The following is a 16,545-nucleotide window of genomic DNA, read 5'->3' as shown; positions in this document are numbered from 1 at the left end:
TCCCCGAAAAATTAATAAATTTCAATCTCTAAATATGATGATTACAACTTACAAGTAACTTTTTTGGTTCAATACAAAGAACATCCATAAGTAAAACTATAAAAGAGCAAGCAAAAATAAAGATGTAGGAGAAGACTAAATAGACAGAAGAAACAAGAAAGATATTACTGTATTAGCTTCAATAAGACTCTGTTTCCAATACACAAATCTCAGAATTTAAGTTTTTACACTCGAGAATCCATATATATATATATATGTAGAGAAGAAACGAAACCACGCGCGAAGACACTCACTCATTAGAACAAACTCTTTGAACAGAGAGTGATATCTACGACCAGCCAAACCAGTAATCAAGAATATAGACCAGACCCAAGGAGAATGGGTAAAGCAAGTAAGCTATGAAACATGTCCAAAGAGGATAAGTTGTGCGGAAACTCGCGAAACCGCCCATCACCAGACAAACGATGAGAATCACCAACACTTCTGATGAGAAGTTCCATGTCAGTCCTCGAACGTAGACGATTGCTAAGAACACCGAGAGACACAGAATGTTGTTCATTGTCACTCCACCACATAGCTGAAAACAAACAAACACCAAGAAACGGGTTTTAGTATAGGAAATATAATGGGACAGAAAGATATAAGACTTGTGAATATGGATGGACCTCGGAGAAAGTTAAAGAGGCGGTTCTGATCTTTTTGCGGGATGCGAAGATGATGGCAGACACGGCTTCACTTGAATTGGTGGCCAAAGGCAAAGCGATGAAGGAAATGAAGAAAGACGGAATCCCTGTGGCTGCGGAGAAGTTGTTAACAGTGTCGACTAAAGGATCAGCAAATGCAGCTGCAATGGCAGCTCCTAACAGTAGCAGCAGAGCTGCTTTAATGGTGATCCATTTTGGGTCTGCAACCTCACCGCCTTCCTCATCATTCTCACCATTCTCGTTATCTCCCAACAAAGCATGCTCTCTCTTTGTTTGCTGCAAAACAAGAAAAAGGATAAAACTAATTGCGTTAGATTCCAGATAAGTTTTGTGACCCAAGTCTGTTCAAATAAGGTTTCAACAGTCTTTCTAACCACATGGAAATTGTCAAGGAATTTCATTGTTCGAGGGCCAGCTTCAGGACCAGATGGAGCACCTCCCATTGCCTGGATAAGCCATTGCTTAATTCCACGGACAAACTCTTCTTGATCAACTTGCTCATCAAGAGTCTTATCAAAATCTTGGAGAACTTTTCCCACAGCATCATCCTTGTCAAAATCTATATCCTCAAAGCTGATCCCAATGATAAGCGCCTTTAGTTCAGCCGCTGACAAGTGTCCGTCATTGTTTGCATCAATTGTCAAAAACAACCTAATAAACAGATAAACTTGAGCACAAGGTGAAACCGAGTAAAGTGCATTCTCCATGTAAAGAATATATGACTTACTTTCGAATGACATGTTCATCAGGCTGACCTTCATCATCAAGAAGCCTTCCCAGAGCATGTTGTTTCAAGTGCCTTAGTATTCCTGATATAACATGCTTGTGTTTTGCAAAAGCAAGCCGTCTCCTTTGGATCCATGGTTGGAATACCTAGATATCATCATACAAGGAAGGATAATCTCACAAAACAAGATGGAGAAAGCAAAAAAAAAGGAAACAAGTCTAGTAAATATTTTTCAGAAACTTCTGTCCTGAAGATTTTATGTTACCTGATATACACAGTAAGAGATCAACATAAGAACTGAAAGGATTAGAGCAATCAACACGGACAATTGTCTTCCAGAGGTTGAGCCCAACATCTGCGGAAGCTGGACAATGACGAACGGAATAACTGATATAGCCATTATTCTTGCAGCATAGCTGGTCCAAATATCAACAGTTACACCAGAATCTACAAAAACAGAGTAAACAACAATAAGGAACCCGCATATAGTAAAGCACAAATACTAAATTCTACTGTATTCATCAGTCCCTTATAAAAACCCATACAAACGAAGAATCCTGAAGGTGTAACCGTATAAGACACTTCCTTGTTACCTTTTAGGTGAAAGCCTTTGGTGTCTTGGTTGTTTACAGCAATTGAATCACGAAGATCACACTTGCCAACCACAGTACAAGTTCCCCAGATAACAGTGAGAAGCATAACAGTGGAACCAGCAAGCAAACCCATTCCCACAGAGACTTGGCTTTGAGCAGTTGCTGCATCTCCAGATAGTCCAGACACTGAAAGCCAAAAGACATTGTTTATAACCAAAGAAACACCAAACACATAATAAATAACCCATCAAGATAACAACTCCACAGAAAAAAAAGATAAGATTTTGACTAAAAAGCACAAAGTGACAAGTTATGAGTTCATCGGTTAACATCAGTGTATCATCATCATCTTTTCACAATTTGGTATCACAAAACCCAACAAAAATTCACTTTTTGTTAATCCCTGTATCATCATTTGATTCACAGAACCAATCAAATATTCACTTTTTTTGCTCTCTCAAAATTCAAAGAATCTTCATCAAAGCAAAACAAAATTCGTCTATTTCACTCAAAATGAATTTCAATTTCGCATTTGCTACATAACTCGCACACAAGCATGACACTTTATAGATCGAATTGAATCATACGAAACCTCAGGATCTAAATTTGAAACTTTGAAAAAAATTAATAAACATTTTGACATACCCATGATAAGCATAGCGTCAGGAAGAGCACCAAGCATCGGAAGAAACAAACCACCGACAATTCCAGGTCCAAGGATCTCAAGAAGAAGCTCACTTCCAGCAGAGAGATACGTCGCAGCCGTAAACATGAGAAATCCATAAACCAAAATCAGAAACACGTTTCCAAGAGCGGTCTTAGTACACGGCATAAACCCGTATGTCTGCTCACAAGCTTCCTCCTTTTCCTCAGCCGGAGCCGAAACAACCGACTTGATAACCGATCCGGAACCGGCGAGATTTGAACCACCGTCGATTCCATCGGAGATTAGACTCGTTGAAGATGGGTTTAGGGAGACGAATCGAGCGTAAGCAGATGAAGTGAAGAAGAGAAGGAAGAGGAGAGAGATGAGAGATCTGAATCTCATGATTGATTTCGAAAGAAGAAGACAACAAAAAAAGGTGAAATCAAAGGAGGACGTTGTTCATGGAGAAATCAATCAGTCGAGTTTTTGTGGATGAGTATGTATATATATACACACACACATATACGTGTACAGATAATAAAGTTGTGTGTGTGTAATTCGTGTGGGGCAGTTTTTTTTGTTTGGAGAAGATGATAAAGCTAATAAGGAAGACGAAGAAGGCAGTGACTAATTACCATTTTAGCCCTGTTAATTTGGCACTACACCATTATTTATGTAGTAAGTACCAAATCGTTTGATTTTTTCCAAGATTTTCTTCTGTTTATGTTTAATTAGTCAATTTAGGAATATACCAATAATACAAAATTTGGGTGTATAAGAAAAGGGGGAATATAAATTTGTTAGTGTAAGTTATTAATAATACAAAATTTGGTTACATCTAGAAGAAAGATGCCAAAATTAGTTGTTACTTATTAGGGTGTGTTATTAATAAATTAACAATATAAAATTTGCCCACTACAAAAAGTAAAAGTAAACGTATTGGGTACTACAAGTACTTCTTCCCTACATTAATGGGATTCCTCAAATTCAACAATGGATTTGTTCAGCATTTATTTATTTTCTTTTTTAGCATTTTGATATTTAAATACTATATAAATTTAAATACTCCACTAGTATAAAAGTTCAAAAACAGATAAGGTAGTCATCAATTCATCCGGATTTATGATGATTTTTTTTTGTGGGGTAGATATGTCTACTTTTTTCAAAATTTCGGTTATTTATGAGAGGCTGATTTTTTTCTATATATACAGCATAAATTAATTTTCTTGCAATATTTATTTATAGTTAAAAAATTATTTGACCTTAGTCTCAACTTAAAAAACTTTCGGGGTCAATCGCAACAATATAATAGGCAGAAGCTGAAAAAATGAAATAAAAGTAGGTAAGGGCGATTCGGGAACCGTACGTTTTATTTGCTTAGAAACGTTCGTTAGTCATTATTACCAGATTTGATTACGCGGCCACACTTGTAATAATAAAGCTTAAGAGAGGGCAAAAATCAAATATTTGTCAATTTTGCCGACATTATAGTTAGATTAGATACCATACAAAAATCATAACTATTTAAAATATGATTTGTCTGAATTCTGTATTTATAGAAAAATATCAAACGAAAGTGTTGACCAAAAGAGCGGTGAAGACGCTGACGCTGAGCTGCGTTTGAGTAATGTCAAAGAATCAAAACGTCACGTAGTTTTGTCTTTAAAAAAAACAACACGCATGTTTGGGTATTTTCGAATGAGATCAATAATTGGGCCTAGTTTAGTATTGGCCTAAAGCCCATAAAGAAAGGAGCGAAATCTGAAAAGTCAGAAGACATCTCCTTGCACCTTTCTTCTCTCTTGCTGTTTCTATGGTGGTGGTATTAGGGTTTTGGAAAACCCCTAATCTCACCTGAGAAAAGCTTCATCCTTTTGTGACTTTTAAACTTCTCTTACAAGTCTTCTTCGTCATCCTCCTCCTGGGTTCAGCAATTCTCGCCGAAATCGTAACCTCCGAGCTCACAGTTCTGCAACTTGTGGGTGTATATTGATTCACACCAAGATTTAGGGATTAAGGGTAATGGTGGAAACCGAAGAGAAAACTGATAAGCTTGAGAAGATTAAAGTGGAAACCGAAGAGAAAACTGATAAGCTTGAGAAGATTAAAGCTAAGCGTCGTCGCGTGAGTAGCTCAGAAATCGACTCTGATACACAAAAGTACAAGAGAATTCAACGCTGCAGAGCGAAACCATCTTATCTTCTATGTATTGGGCCAAAGTCAAGCCGAAGTGAGTACCTCAATAGATTACCAGGATTACTTCGTGAGCTACTTCGTAATAGACACTGGAATGATGCAAGCCGTGTGCTTTCTGTTCTGATGAAAGGGACAATTAACGATCCTTGTCCGAAGATGAATCGCCTCAAATACGAGGTTTGCTTTTATCTCTCAAAGATCGAAACAGTGTTTGTTGCTCTCTGTTTCTTATTGTGTTCTTTTTTGTTTGGCAGGCTCATATACAAATTGTGAGTCACTCGGAAACTAATAAAAACAAAGCTGATGAGATTGGAAGAATATATGATACTTGGATTGGGCAGATTGGTAAACAACATAAAGAGGTCCCTTTTTTAGATTTGTAATTCTTTAACTTGTAGTTATTGGACAATATAGCATTTTGATTGAATATTGCTCTATGGCTGGATGATAACATTGGTTTACTTGATCATTTGGACAGGAGAGGCTCTTGGTTTGGTACGAGCAAATTTGTCATTTTATTGAGCATGAGATGAACAATGAGGCCTATAGTACTGTAATCAGGTACAATTGATATCTTCTTGAACTAGTTTTAAATTGGATGTTAGGATTTCATTTTTAATGCATATGTTATATTGTAATGTGTATGATAGTTTTGTATGTTCAGCTAATTATCTGGAGATAGTCAGTCTTTTATCCACCAATGTGTAATTCCACCTTCCTGAGGGTGGTTTGCTACGTTCTTGTGTGAATTGGTTTTGATGATTCTCTTTATCTTTTGGTAGCTTAATGCAGAACCGTGATTTCGCAATGCTTCCACGGGCCAATCTGTTTATAGGAATCTCATTCTACAAGATGTGGTGTAATAAATTCTTGAAGGAGTTGCAGCCTGAAGATGCAGATGACAATGGAAGCGTATCCAACATATCGGAATCAGGATCTGGTAGTCTGGTTGAGTGTTCAGGCAGGGATGAGTCGGTGTGCTCTTTGGCGTCAGAGGTTTCTGCGAGAAAAGATTCAGAGACTTCCGTCATGAAAAATAAAAAAGTTTCCCATTTGTCTATCAGTGACTCGGAGACAAGGATGGATACGAAGGTAAAAGTGATGAGTACTCCCTATGTTACACCTCCACCACAACTCTATGCGATCTCTGAAGAAAACGAAGCCTCTTTGGGAGATGGAATTGTTGAATTTGATCCCACTGTTATTAATATTCTTGGTTAGTACTGAGAATTTCTTTATCTTGCATTGTGATATAATCCCGAACCAGCTCTGTTGAATCTATGGCTTCCTCTTCTTTCAATGTTAGGTGACATGGATCCATGGTTGCTTCCCTTTAAACCACCAGAAGATCCGGATTGCTACAGAAAGATTGTCAATGATTCTTATTATAAGGAAGCAGTGAAATATATGCGGCAAACTCTTCAGTCCCCGCCCCATGTATCTTTGGCTGCATTACATCCACTTGTACAGGTAAAACCTGAGATTACTATTTTTGCCTACGTGGCTCATAATGTCATCATGTTCCTCCCTTAAAGCTTTAATGTCTCACACTAATTAGATGTTTGTTTTTTCCTTATCTTCTGTTAATTCCCTTCTAGATTCTGTTAATCGGAGGTCATGTAGATGAAGCGATGAAAGTGGTCGAGGAGATGTGCAACAAAATACATGACGTAAAACCTTTCAGGTAGAAAAAGATCTCTTTCATTCTCTATTTCGTACCTGCACCCGTCGTAGGACTTTAGAATATGGAGAAGAGGAATTTCTGAAGTGATGTTTTGGTTCTTTTACTCAACTGTAGGATTAAGGCCCTAATGATGGAGAAATTTCATCGTAACAGTGACATGCTCGCAAAATGCTATGAAGATATCTTAAAGATTGATCCTTGTTGTATAACTACCCTAAAGAAGCTTATTGGAATGTGCTTAGAAGGTATTTAAGACCAAGCCCCATAAAACACATGTTAGTCTTAAGATCTTGAATCCTGCCTAAGCCGTCTCTAATACCGTTTGTTTTAATGACTTTCAGATGAGTATAGTAGAGAGTCGCTTACCGAAATGATAGCGTTGCATGTAGAAGCTTCTTTTCCTGAGCCTGAAATTTGGAAAGAGTTAGCCTCTTGCTTCAGTAACTTCTTTGAGAATCTTGATGAAGACCGATTGTCAGTATGCCTTGACGGATCTGAAGATAAACGGAATCCACAAACGTATTCTGTTCGATACAACCCAACACCAAAAACGTTCACCAAGACATCATGGACTCTTCGGGCTAAGTGGTGGCTAAACCGCCATTTCTCCCCGCAAATGCTAGAGACAGAAATAAAAAACGTTACATTGACAGGAGATTGGGAGATGATGACTTACAAAGCCGCTTGTGCAAGTTATATCTACGGACGAGAGTTCGGTTATGTTACAAAAGTGTACGAACTGTTAAAGAGTAGCAATAAGCGAGAGTTTTTCAAATTCTTGAGAGAACACAGAGTGAATGGGAACAAGATGTACAATTTTGAATAGTTTACACAAAGTAGAAGATGCCCATTTTTGTAGTTTTACTGTAATTGTGATTTTTAACATTTGTTTCTGAGGTAGAAATCAATATACGGACCTACCGGTTTTGAGGTCTTAAAGATTATGCATTTGATGTAGTTTCCATAATTTTGAAACTTAAGAACAGTAACAAGTAACAACTAATGAATTTGTAGAATAGTATATAGTGTGGCCTAGCAAATGACATAAAAACATGAAAAGTATAAGAACAAAAAGCCCTAGAAAAACCAAATTAGCCTGTACATTTTTCATTATCAACGTAGCCAAGAAACCAGATTAAAAGATGACAGTTTTTGACCATTCACACATTTTATGTGCACAAAAAAAAAGTACAAATTTACAGAAAATTCTTTTGGAGCTGAAAACAAACCCAAACTCTGTTTTCTTCTCTTCTTTAAAGTCTATAAATATATATATAAACCCAATAGATTAGAAAGTGCTTCTTCTTCCTATACCTTTCTCTTCTCCATGACCAGTGCCTCTGATTTACAGATTGGGCAAACGTTCTTCACAATCAGCCATTTCTCCAAGCACTCTGCATGATACTCGTGCCCGCAATCCAAAGTCGCAATCTTTTCTTCGTTCTTGAAGCTTTCCTGTAAAGATAATGAGAGAGTTGTTCAGAGCTCTAATTCCAAGCCTGTGCGGCCCATTACAAAGCTTTGATCATTTTGGCTAGTTTTTTTACCTGACATATAGTGCACGGTTCGGTTTCTAAATCTTTAGTTCGTGGGGACGACGACTCTTTTTCAAAGTTGATTCCAGAACATGTTCTTGTTTTCAAATGATTCTTAACATCTTCCTCCGGCAACCCAGTGTTTACTGTTCCAATTCGCTCACTCAAAGCAAGAAGCTCCTGTTCAAACCCCAGTGACAAATCAGATAAACAAAATCCTAACTATGATCACAGAAAATTGCATTGTGAATTCTCTGCTCATGCGAAACCCAAGATCTTCTCAGGGAAAAGATAATAAAAGACAGCAACTTTTAGCTCCTAACTCTGATAACTACATCGGTAAAGAGTAATGAAGGGCTCACCTCGTAAGACATTTCCTCGATGTCCAATCGCATATCTCGATGATGATCAATGTGATTATTTCCAGAACCACCAAGGAAGTCTCCAAACTCCAAAAGCGCAACTTCCTACACACATTGAAAGAGAACCAAAAGAAACAAAACCTTGAGCAACGACAAAAATGAAAAAAGATGGAGCAGAAAATTTGAGGAAAGAAAGTTACATCATCAGGCATCACTCTAAGCCGAGGAACTCCTCCACGGTGTTGTCTAAGAGTTGCTACAGGTACAGAATCATCTCGCTGATGATGCTGGTATATCCGAAACCCGGTTGGTTGAACCGGACCCATGTGACTCGAGCCCATCTCTGACCCCAAGGGACCACTATTCATTGTGTTCTGAGGAGTAAAACTCCCTGGAGGAACTCTGTATGAAGCAGAAGAAGCTGTGTGGGGATATAATGTGGCATTCTGGCCTCTCATGCCTTGTACAGGAGGAGGTGCCGGGTGGTGATGATGACTATAATAGTGGTCCCTCGGGTTTAACTGAGAAGGATACATAAATGATGTAGGGTTTCTGCTACTAGACTCTATGGAACCAGCGAAAATGTTACTACCTGAAAGGTCATTCAAAGATAGATAAATAAGATTACAAGGTTCAAAACTTTAAAAAGCGATTGTGTGTTAGTATGTACCGTGCATGTAAGGTGTGGGCCAGAACGAAGGTGAGCCATCAGATCTGCCGTGGTGTTGATCATACCACATTGAGCCAGGAGGTGGAAAAGGATGATGACCTGCATAGTTTCCTTGAATGAAGTTGTTTGGAGCATGAGAAGGAAGAACAGTGTTCACTGTAACAGCTCCTGGTCTGTTCCTAGCGCCTCCAAAAGGGGCTATTGTCTCCGGTGTGTTAAATGGAGCTGCTAAGGTACTTAAATATTGAGGTTGTCCGGGTATTCCTTCAGCGTTCTTTCGCTTGTATGTCCCTCTTGTGTGATCCATAAAATGAGCATTTCTTTCGTATTCATGATCAGGACTTACACCAACTACACCGTGACTGCTTGAAGATGGTAACTGACCCGGAGGAGCCTGAAATGCCACATAGGGAACATAGAAATTCGTTGGAACACGCTGGTGAGGATGATGATGATACTGAGGAAGCCCGTAGAACATGGCCGAGTTGTCATAAGTTGGGTCTTGAAGAGAATGAGGTTCTAAATTAGGAACGTGTGCAACCATAGCAGGCATATTATTATTATCCGGTTGTTGCGGAAAGCTGCCTAAAAGGATGCAAGGCTCTGCTTGGAGAGAAGCTTGAGATTGCTGCTGCTCCATTTCTAAATCAACATTCCTATTTCTTTGTCCCATTTCGCTTGCTGCAGAAGCCCTCTGATATAATTCGATCCATAAAGACATCAGCAACCATACAACGACTGAGTAACAAATCAAACTTCTTGATTCAAAGCACCAACTAATGCAACATTATTACATCTCAAGCTGATACTAATAACTAAGCTATCACATATGTCAAGTTCTAATTTTGGGGATAAGTAACGAAAGCAAAACATACAAAGCACATGTTCTCCTCGATTTAGCCTTAGAAACTGATATAAATGTCCCTTAAAGAAACCATATTCTCGGAAGATTACATTGTGCATTCTCAAACTCATGGTAACATGGTAAAGCCAAGATCATTTCCAATAAATGGAAAAAAAAGAATGAAACTTTAGCTGCAGATATCAAAACAATACCAATTCTTCAAACGCTAAAGATCAAAACTTTATTACATAAACAAAGAAAGGAAACTAGCCCATTACGCCTAACTACAATCAGAACCGGAGGAAGGAACAAAACTCTAACCTTGAGAACATTAAGATTGAGAGGAAAAAAGCTTCAATGGGGGCTATGCAACCAGCAGCAAAAGACAAAGACTTGCTAATTTTTCTGAGAATCCGAAACCAGAAGAAAAAAACTCCCTGCAAGATAAACAAAAATCAACAATCAGAGATTGAAATCATGAAAACAAACAAACCCAGAACAATGCAATTTCTTCAGATAAAGTTGATGATAACATAAATTCACAATCAAACAAAACCCACCAAATAAAAAATACGTTTTTTTTGTTTTTCCCAGGAACAAAATGAAACTGGGAATTCAAAAAAAAAGAAGCTAGAGAAGACGATTATGGTGATGATTAAAAGAGATAATTACCTGATTTTAGAGGTTTAATCAGGGAGAGAGAGAGAGAGAAGAGAGAGATCCGAAGCAGAGAAGAAAGAGGAGGTGAGGAAGAGAGAGACGTCGGTTTCTTGATTCTAAAATTTCTCTTCTTTTTGCACTCTCACGGAAGGTTTTTATTTATTTCGCATTTTATCTCTTTTTATTCTATTTTTTTCATTGGTTACTCTTTTTTCTTTGATTCATTTTGTTTTTTTATTGGTCATTTTTGCATTTGAAAATAATTTAATTAGAAATGTATATGGAGTTCTAATTATAGATCTAAAACGGTGTCGTAATTAGGTTATAATAAATGGAGGATTACTTAAAATTAATGACTTCAATTAGTGTACACTTTTGATCTCATATGTAAATGTTTCGTTTTTATTAGAGCTGATTTTGCTTTATTTTATGTTTGGTTGCTGAAGCATGCCAACCATTAATTAAGAATTGATTTTATTAGCTAAGATAAATAGAAAAGAAATTAACGCAAATGGATAAAATGTATTTTTTCTAATTTTTATAGAATGAACGAAAAGGTTTTTTTTCATTAAATGAGATGTTTTTGTGGTTTATTTACTTACTTCATCTTAATTTTCTTTATTAGATAGAATTTTGGAGCAAAGTTATTAATTATTTGTTTTTTTTTCTTAACATAACAAGCTTTGGGGAAGTGTCCCCATGTGCTTTCTTTGTTGAACCAGCTTGACACCTAATTATGCCCAATATTAATTTAGAATTTATGGCTTCACAACTTTGTGACCAATCTAAGAAAATGTACACACCACATCCTATCCAAAAAACTCAAACTCAAATGCGTTGTTATTATCGGGTTTAAATATATGTATTGGCGTTGTTGGTGAAACGGCGTTAAATTATGCTTGGAATTTGAAAATGTTGTTGCAATTTTTATAACTGAAGTTTCGTAAATTACTAATTTAAAAATAAGAAAAATAAATGGATTGGCACATATTTTTTAAAAACTATTTACAATTATAGATATATAATTTTAACACATTTTTCTAGATAATAGTTATTAATTTATTATCGATCCATGTTGAACTAAATCTAACAATGGTAACAAACATAAAACTATATTAATCCTCATAATTACACATACTAGAGAGGTATGTCAACATAAAACTATATTTAGTAGGCTTGGACGAGACCTACACATTCATCCTAATAATAATTATATCAATAATCTAAAATAAAGATAAATGAGATTAGAGTTAATACATTGAAGAACGTATATGATTGCTCAATGTCAATTTAACCAAACAATCGTACTTTGAGCTAAGATAGACGTTTGACTTCATCGTCAACATATTAGTAGAATGAATTCGACATACACTTAAATCTATGGCATCGTTCTTAGTGTTTCTGATTGACATGCCAACATTATATCTCGAATGCATCGTCATTTGTTTAAATCTATTTTATTTGTTCAATCTAATAACATTTTAATACGGTATACTATACTCGAAGTAGCCTTATAAAATAACACTAGCCATACACGTATGTGTCGAGAAAATCCCATGTAGCAAAAAAAGCACAAGTTTATAACAAAATAGACGATACTAACAAATAAAAGAACATACACGATATAATACAGTATATGTAAATTTGGGGTTATAACATTGCTTCCAAGTGTAGAGTTTGGATCAGATTCTTTCTACTGTCTTAAAACCACGAAGAGAATATGCTCTTTTATTCTTTTCTTTTTTCTCTTTTTCGTCAGTATTTAGTCAGTCAGATTAATGATTCGATTGCCCTATCGGGAAAATTTTGAACAACTATCAATTAACGTCCTTTATTGTAAGAAAAATATCAGTTAACGAACAAAAAATAAAATAAATAGAAAGCGATTTGTAGGTAAACAATACAATGAAAGCGGTAGAACGAAAACGAAAGCGATACCACCATCCATAACCATCTATTTTGTAACACTATTTCATATCACTTCAACACCATTTTACTATTTTTCTCTGATTGGTATTATCTAATAGGATTTAATGATTTCTAATATTATTACTTACAATAAAAAAACTTTAATTGTTTTATATGTACCACCAATCCTATATATCCTATATATATAAACTCATGGATTACACACATGGTGCCTATAGAAACAACAGTTTAACATATAGTTTTTTTAAATGAATGAAATAGTAAAAATTCATTTAGCAACAAAAAAGTGTAGTTTGATTAATGCCCAAACGAGATCATTTTGTTATCTTATAAGCATGACTTTGTTCCACTATCGGTTTCGATACTTGCGATTGAAGAATTTGAGATATTTGTTGGTTTCTTGATGTTAGGGTTTTTTGATTTTGCATCCGTCCCACTTCTTTAGGTGTAAGCTTCTCCAATCTCAAATGTATGACTCCTTTGTGTGTCTACTAAGTTCATCAACGTCCACGAGTAAACAACAGCATTTAGGGAATGGGCTAACTGACTGGGTTATTGGGCCTGTGATGACCATGTATGGGTTTTTCTGATTGAGGATTTCTAGAAAGTATCTTACGGAATCTTGTTTATGATTTTTGTAGATGAATAAAACTTCCAATTAAGAATTGGGAGCGATGTTGTCTTAATTTTTTAGTGTACAAATCGTTAAATACAAAATATACAAAGTACAATAGTGGTTTTAAGAAATACAAATTATGAATGATTAGTCACTTTTATTTTATTGAAGCAAAATAGGAGCTTCAACAAAATAATGGCCAACACAAAAAAAATACTGAAAAGAAGTTATCACGTAAGTGCAAAAAAAAAAAAAAAAAGAGTTGTCACGTCTGAAAAGATAAAACTTAGGCCATGAATGTTTGTAGGTTTTTAAATGGGTTTTGGATTTTGAATTTTGGTTTTTGGTTTTTGGTTTTTAGTTTTTGATTTTCTTGGTTTTTGTTTTTGGTGTAGATTTTAGTTTCTTAAAAACTTGAATGGTAATTTTTTTAGATTTTGGTTTTTATGTTAATGGATAATTTTTTTTTTACAAAAAAACTAAAAATAAAATAAAAAATGTGATTTTGAGAGATAGCTTTTGAGAGAGAAACTCCCAAAACATAGATTTTGGTTTTCTTGGAAAATTTGTTAAAACACTCAAAAACTAGATTCCCTATTTTTTAGGAAAAATTGTTTTTTCAAAATCTTGAATGGGTACAAAAGAGATTTTGGAAAAACTAAAACCAAAAACTAGTTTAAAAACCACACCCATTCAAGGCCTAATTTTTGACATGTTATATGTATACAAATATAATTCATGGCGCTATATAACACAGATCATAACCGTGCCAAATGAAGGTTTTCTGCAAAATTTTATCAAACGTATATTGATTGCACAGACGAAAGTAAGAATATTAAAAAATAAAAGTTAATGAGATTTTTTGAATCAAAATCATATTTAAAAGCTCTAACTGCACTTGCTAAATGAAGATTGTTACATATACAAAAGTAAGACTAATAAATTATTCTTGTAAAAAAGTAGCAACTCGTTTTGGGTTCGTATACACACCAATTGGCTACTTGTTTGTTAAATAAAAATCTACCTTTTCAGTTATTTTGTTTGGATGCTCTCAAAAAGTCATAATCTCTTCATTTTCCTACTTGAGATTTGACCCAAGACACTGTTTTCTGTCATCTGTTAAAGTGTAAAGTCTTGTGAGATTTGTCTTTAGTTACATGAGTTTCTCTTTTTTGTAAGGTAATTTGGTAGCAAAAATAGTAAAACTGTCATGGCCTGTTTATTGGAAGTTAGCAACCACACATCCTAACAATAATCCGTAATTAACGGTCTTATATTTCATCATTATATCATATAATTTTGTTGACAAAGAAACAGAAGAAAATGTGATGAGATTGTTTTTGTGTAATATTTTTAGTTTATGCAAATGGTTGACCTTATGAGATTTTTTTCACAAAATCTAATTTGAGTTTAGTAGTAATTAATACTTCAGAGCATGCTCAACTTACTACTTTTAATATTAACATATTGAAGTTGAATAAATGCGTATATCAATAGATTACTATTGTTTAGGTCTTACGAGAGATCTCTGCAATCAAGAACTGGTTCAATCTAGTTAGTTGCAACTTCCAAGTTATTACATTTATTTATTTAAGCCAGCATGATTCAACGTATTTTACGTGCAAAGTTAAAAATAGAATTAGATTATTTTATTTCGAATGCTTCTAGGAAAGTCTGCATAATTCGCAATCAAATCACAAATTATTATGTTCTTTCTTTCGGATAAAATACAAAATTTTCATAAAAATTTGATTATTATAATGTTCTTTGTTGTTGTTGTGTTTCTCAACCCCTTTTCTTCATCACAATCATGACTTTTTTCTTGCCCAAAAAAAAGAAGAAGAACATCATCATCACATAAACAGAGGAATCTCATTATTTCAGGAGGATCAGAAAAACAAAACACACAAAAGAGTTCAAGATAAGAATCATCTGTACGAAATACAGTTAATTAGTGTAAGAAAAATCTTAGCACTCTTGTCGGACATTAGTAGCTACGGCTCGAGCCCAAAACTTGATCTGATCCTTCATTTCTTTACTTGAATCCTTTGGAACCCTAGGTGGTGTAGCTAATCCACTTGCGACACGTGGCTCGACCAGTTGGTCATAACCTTTCAGCCTTTGAATCTCTTTGGTTGTTTCTACGCTGCTTAACGTTTTACGCAGCGTTTTGGGACTTGAGCCACCTTGTTTGACCATAGCAGTGTCTTCTAATCTCAAGCTTCTTGGTGGTCTCTGCCTTTGATTGTTTGAAACCTGCACCAATATTCCTTTTCAGATTCTCAAAAACTATTTTCTTTTACATAAGAATGAATCATTTATTACCTTTGGAACATAATGTGAACTAGCCAGGGCTTCACGGATCAAGAATCCCATTCTTGAGTCGCTTTCTTGATCTTCAAACTCGTCTTCCTCGTTATCTTCTTCTCTTCCCATGTTATTTGGCATCGTTTGAGTTCTTTGCAAACTGATCTTGACACTACTATAACTACTGCTACTTCCTGTTTTGTTGCTTCTAGAACTTTCAGTAATCCCTTTGTCTCGAGCAATAGTTTCCTTTTTCTGCAAGAAATGCTCACCAGGCCTCGTCGGTTCTAGAACCCTAATCTTCTCAGAGAACTGCCTTGTCAGCTTATTGATCATCTTCTTTGCCTCGCGGTCCATCTCTCGTTTTTCTATCTGAGGCGGCAAAGAAGGTGCCCGGATCAAACCACGTTTTGTGGAAGCTTCTTGAATCTTCCCCGGAGCCGAACGAGATCCAGATTTAGGAAGAACCACATGTTCCTTCTTCTGCAAGGAAGACCCAACTTGTCTCTGTTCTTGAACCCTAATCTTTTCAGAGAACCGGCCCGTCAGCTTCGTCTGAGATCCGCCTTCTCTACTATCTATAGAAGATGCCCTGATTAAAGATCGCCCTGTGGAAGCTTCTAGAACCTTCCCAATATCTGAATCTCCCATTTTTTCAGGAGAAGTCGAAGTAGAAGAAGAAGAGGGGTAAGGATCTGAGTGACAATACCTTAAGCCTCTCGACCTTCTTGTAAATAAGTTCTCAAAGAACCAGTAATCCTCAAGAAGATCATCAATAAGTAACTCACTTGAACTTACATGATCCATTTCTTTTTCAGACAAGAGATTACAAAAGAAAGTTAAAAAGAAGAAGACAAGAGATTCTAAAAAGAGAGAAGTTGTGTGTTTTATAACAAAGATCGGGTCTTCGGATTTTCCTTTGTGGGTGTGTTTGTTTGTTGAAGTTTGTTCATATCTGTGTTGTTTAGTAAACATCCAATGTATTTGAAGCATCGATTCTGGAGATTTATTTGGAAGTGCCCACATGGGCAGCCTTTCTTCAATTATTTCTTTTATAAGTTTTTTATTATTA

At 35.7% G+C, this 16,545-nt stretch overlaps 4 protein-coding genes across 8 annotated transcripts; 1 reads left to right on the top strand and 3 right to left on the bottom strand.

The window, feature by feature from the left end:
* Positions 1-5: 5 nt before the first annotated feature.
* AT1G53210 (sodium/calcium exchanger family protein / calcium-binding EF hand family protein) lies at positions 6-3,412 on the bottom strand. The gene is made up of 7 exons (NM_104200.3): positions 2,670-3,412; positions 2,025-2,210; positions 1,697-1,878; positions 1,432-1,577; positions 1,079-1,355; positions 666-980; positions 6-577 (listed from the first exon to the last, which is right to left on the bottom strand). The coding sequence occupies exons 1-7, from the start codon at positions 3,070-3,072 to the stop codon at positions 329-331; spliced, it is 1,758 nt and encodes a 585-aa protein (NP_564623.2). The 5' UTR covers positions 3,073-3,412; the 3' UTR covers positions 6-328.
* A 950-nt stretch (positions 3,413-4,362) lies between these two features.
* AT1G53200 (TAF RNA polymerase I subunit A) lies at positions 4,363-7,494 on the top strand. Of its 2 annotated transcripts, none has more exons than NM_104199.4 (8): positions 4,363-5,043; positions 5,121-5,228; positions 5,345-5,427; positions 5,649-6,082; positions 6,173-6,336; positions 6,465-6,550; positions 6,665-6,795; positions 6,892-7,494. In NM_104199.4, exons 1-8 carry the CDS (start codon positions 4,693-4,695, stop codon positions 7,374-7,376), a joined length of 1,842 nt encoding a protein of 613 aa, NP_175728.2. In that variant the 5' UTR covers positions 4,363-4,692; the 3' UTR covers positions 7,377-7,494. The 2 variants fall into 2 exon arrangements, with proteins under 2 accessions (NP_175728.2, NP_974015.1); NM_202286.2 differs by having other exon boundaries at positions 4,384-5,043; positions 5,121-5,211; positions 6,892-7,493.
* On the bottom strand, positions 7,492-10,752 carry AT1G53190 (RING/U-box superfamily protein). Of its 2 annotated transcripts, none has more exons than NM_104198.5 (7): positions 10,634-10,752; positions 10,283-10,398; positions 9,118-9,811; positions 8,648-9,039; positions 8,448-8,552; positions 8,098-8,265; positions 7,492-8,005 (listed from the first exon to the last, which is right to left on the bottom strand). In NM_104198.5, exons 3-7 carry the CDS (start codon positions 9,788-9,790, stop codon positions 7,859-7,861), a joined length of 1,485 nt encoding a protein of 494 aa, NP_175727.2. In that variant the 5' UTR covers positions 9,791-9,811; positions 10,283-10,398; positions 10,634-10,752; the 3' UTR covers positions 7,492-7,858. The 2 variants fall into 2 exon arrangements, with proteins under 2 accessions (NP_175727.2, NP_001031177.1); NM_001036100.1 differs by lacking the exon at positions 10,634-10,752 and adding an exon at positions 10,522-10,592 and having other exon boundaries at positions 7,635-8,005.
* A 4,081-nt stretch (positions 10,753-14,833) lies between these two features.
* Positions 14,834-16,510, bottom strand: AT1G53180 (uncharacterized protein). Of its 3 annotated transcripts, none has more exons than NM_001333582.1 (2): positions 15,492-16,510; positions 14,834-15,422 (listed from the first exon to the last, which is right to left on the bottom strand). In NM_001333582.1, the coding sequence occupies exons 1-2, from the start codon at positions 16,497-16,499 to the stop codon at positions 15,135-15,137; spliced, it is 1,296 nt and encodes a 431-aa protein (NP_001321120.1). In that variant the 5' UTR covers positions 16,500-16,510; the 3' UTR covers positions 14,834-15,134. The 3 variants fall into 3 exon arrangements, with proteins under 3 accessions (NP_001321120.1, NP_001321119.1, NP_175726.1); NM_001333583.1 differs by having other exon boundaries at positions 14,882-15,422; positions 15,492-16,477; NM_104197.5 differs by having other exon boundaries at positions 14,967-15,422; positions 15,492-16,433.
* Between the last annotated feature and the right edge of the window lie 35 nt (positions 16,511-16,545).

Source organism: Arabidopsis thaliana (genome assembly GCF_000001735.4).
Source record: "Arabidopsis thaliana chromosome 1 sequence".
NCBI lineage: Eukaryota > Viridiplantae > Streptophyta > Magnoliopsida > Brassicales > Brassicaceae > Arabidopsis > Arabidopsis thaliana.
Note: the sequence above shows the minus strand (reverse complement) of the source record. Positions and strands in the feature narration are given on the sequence as shown.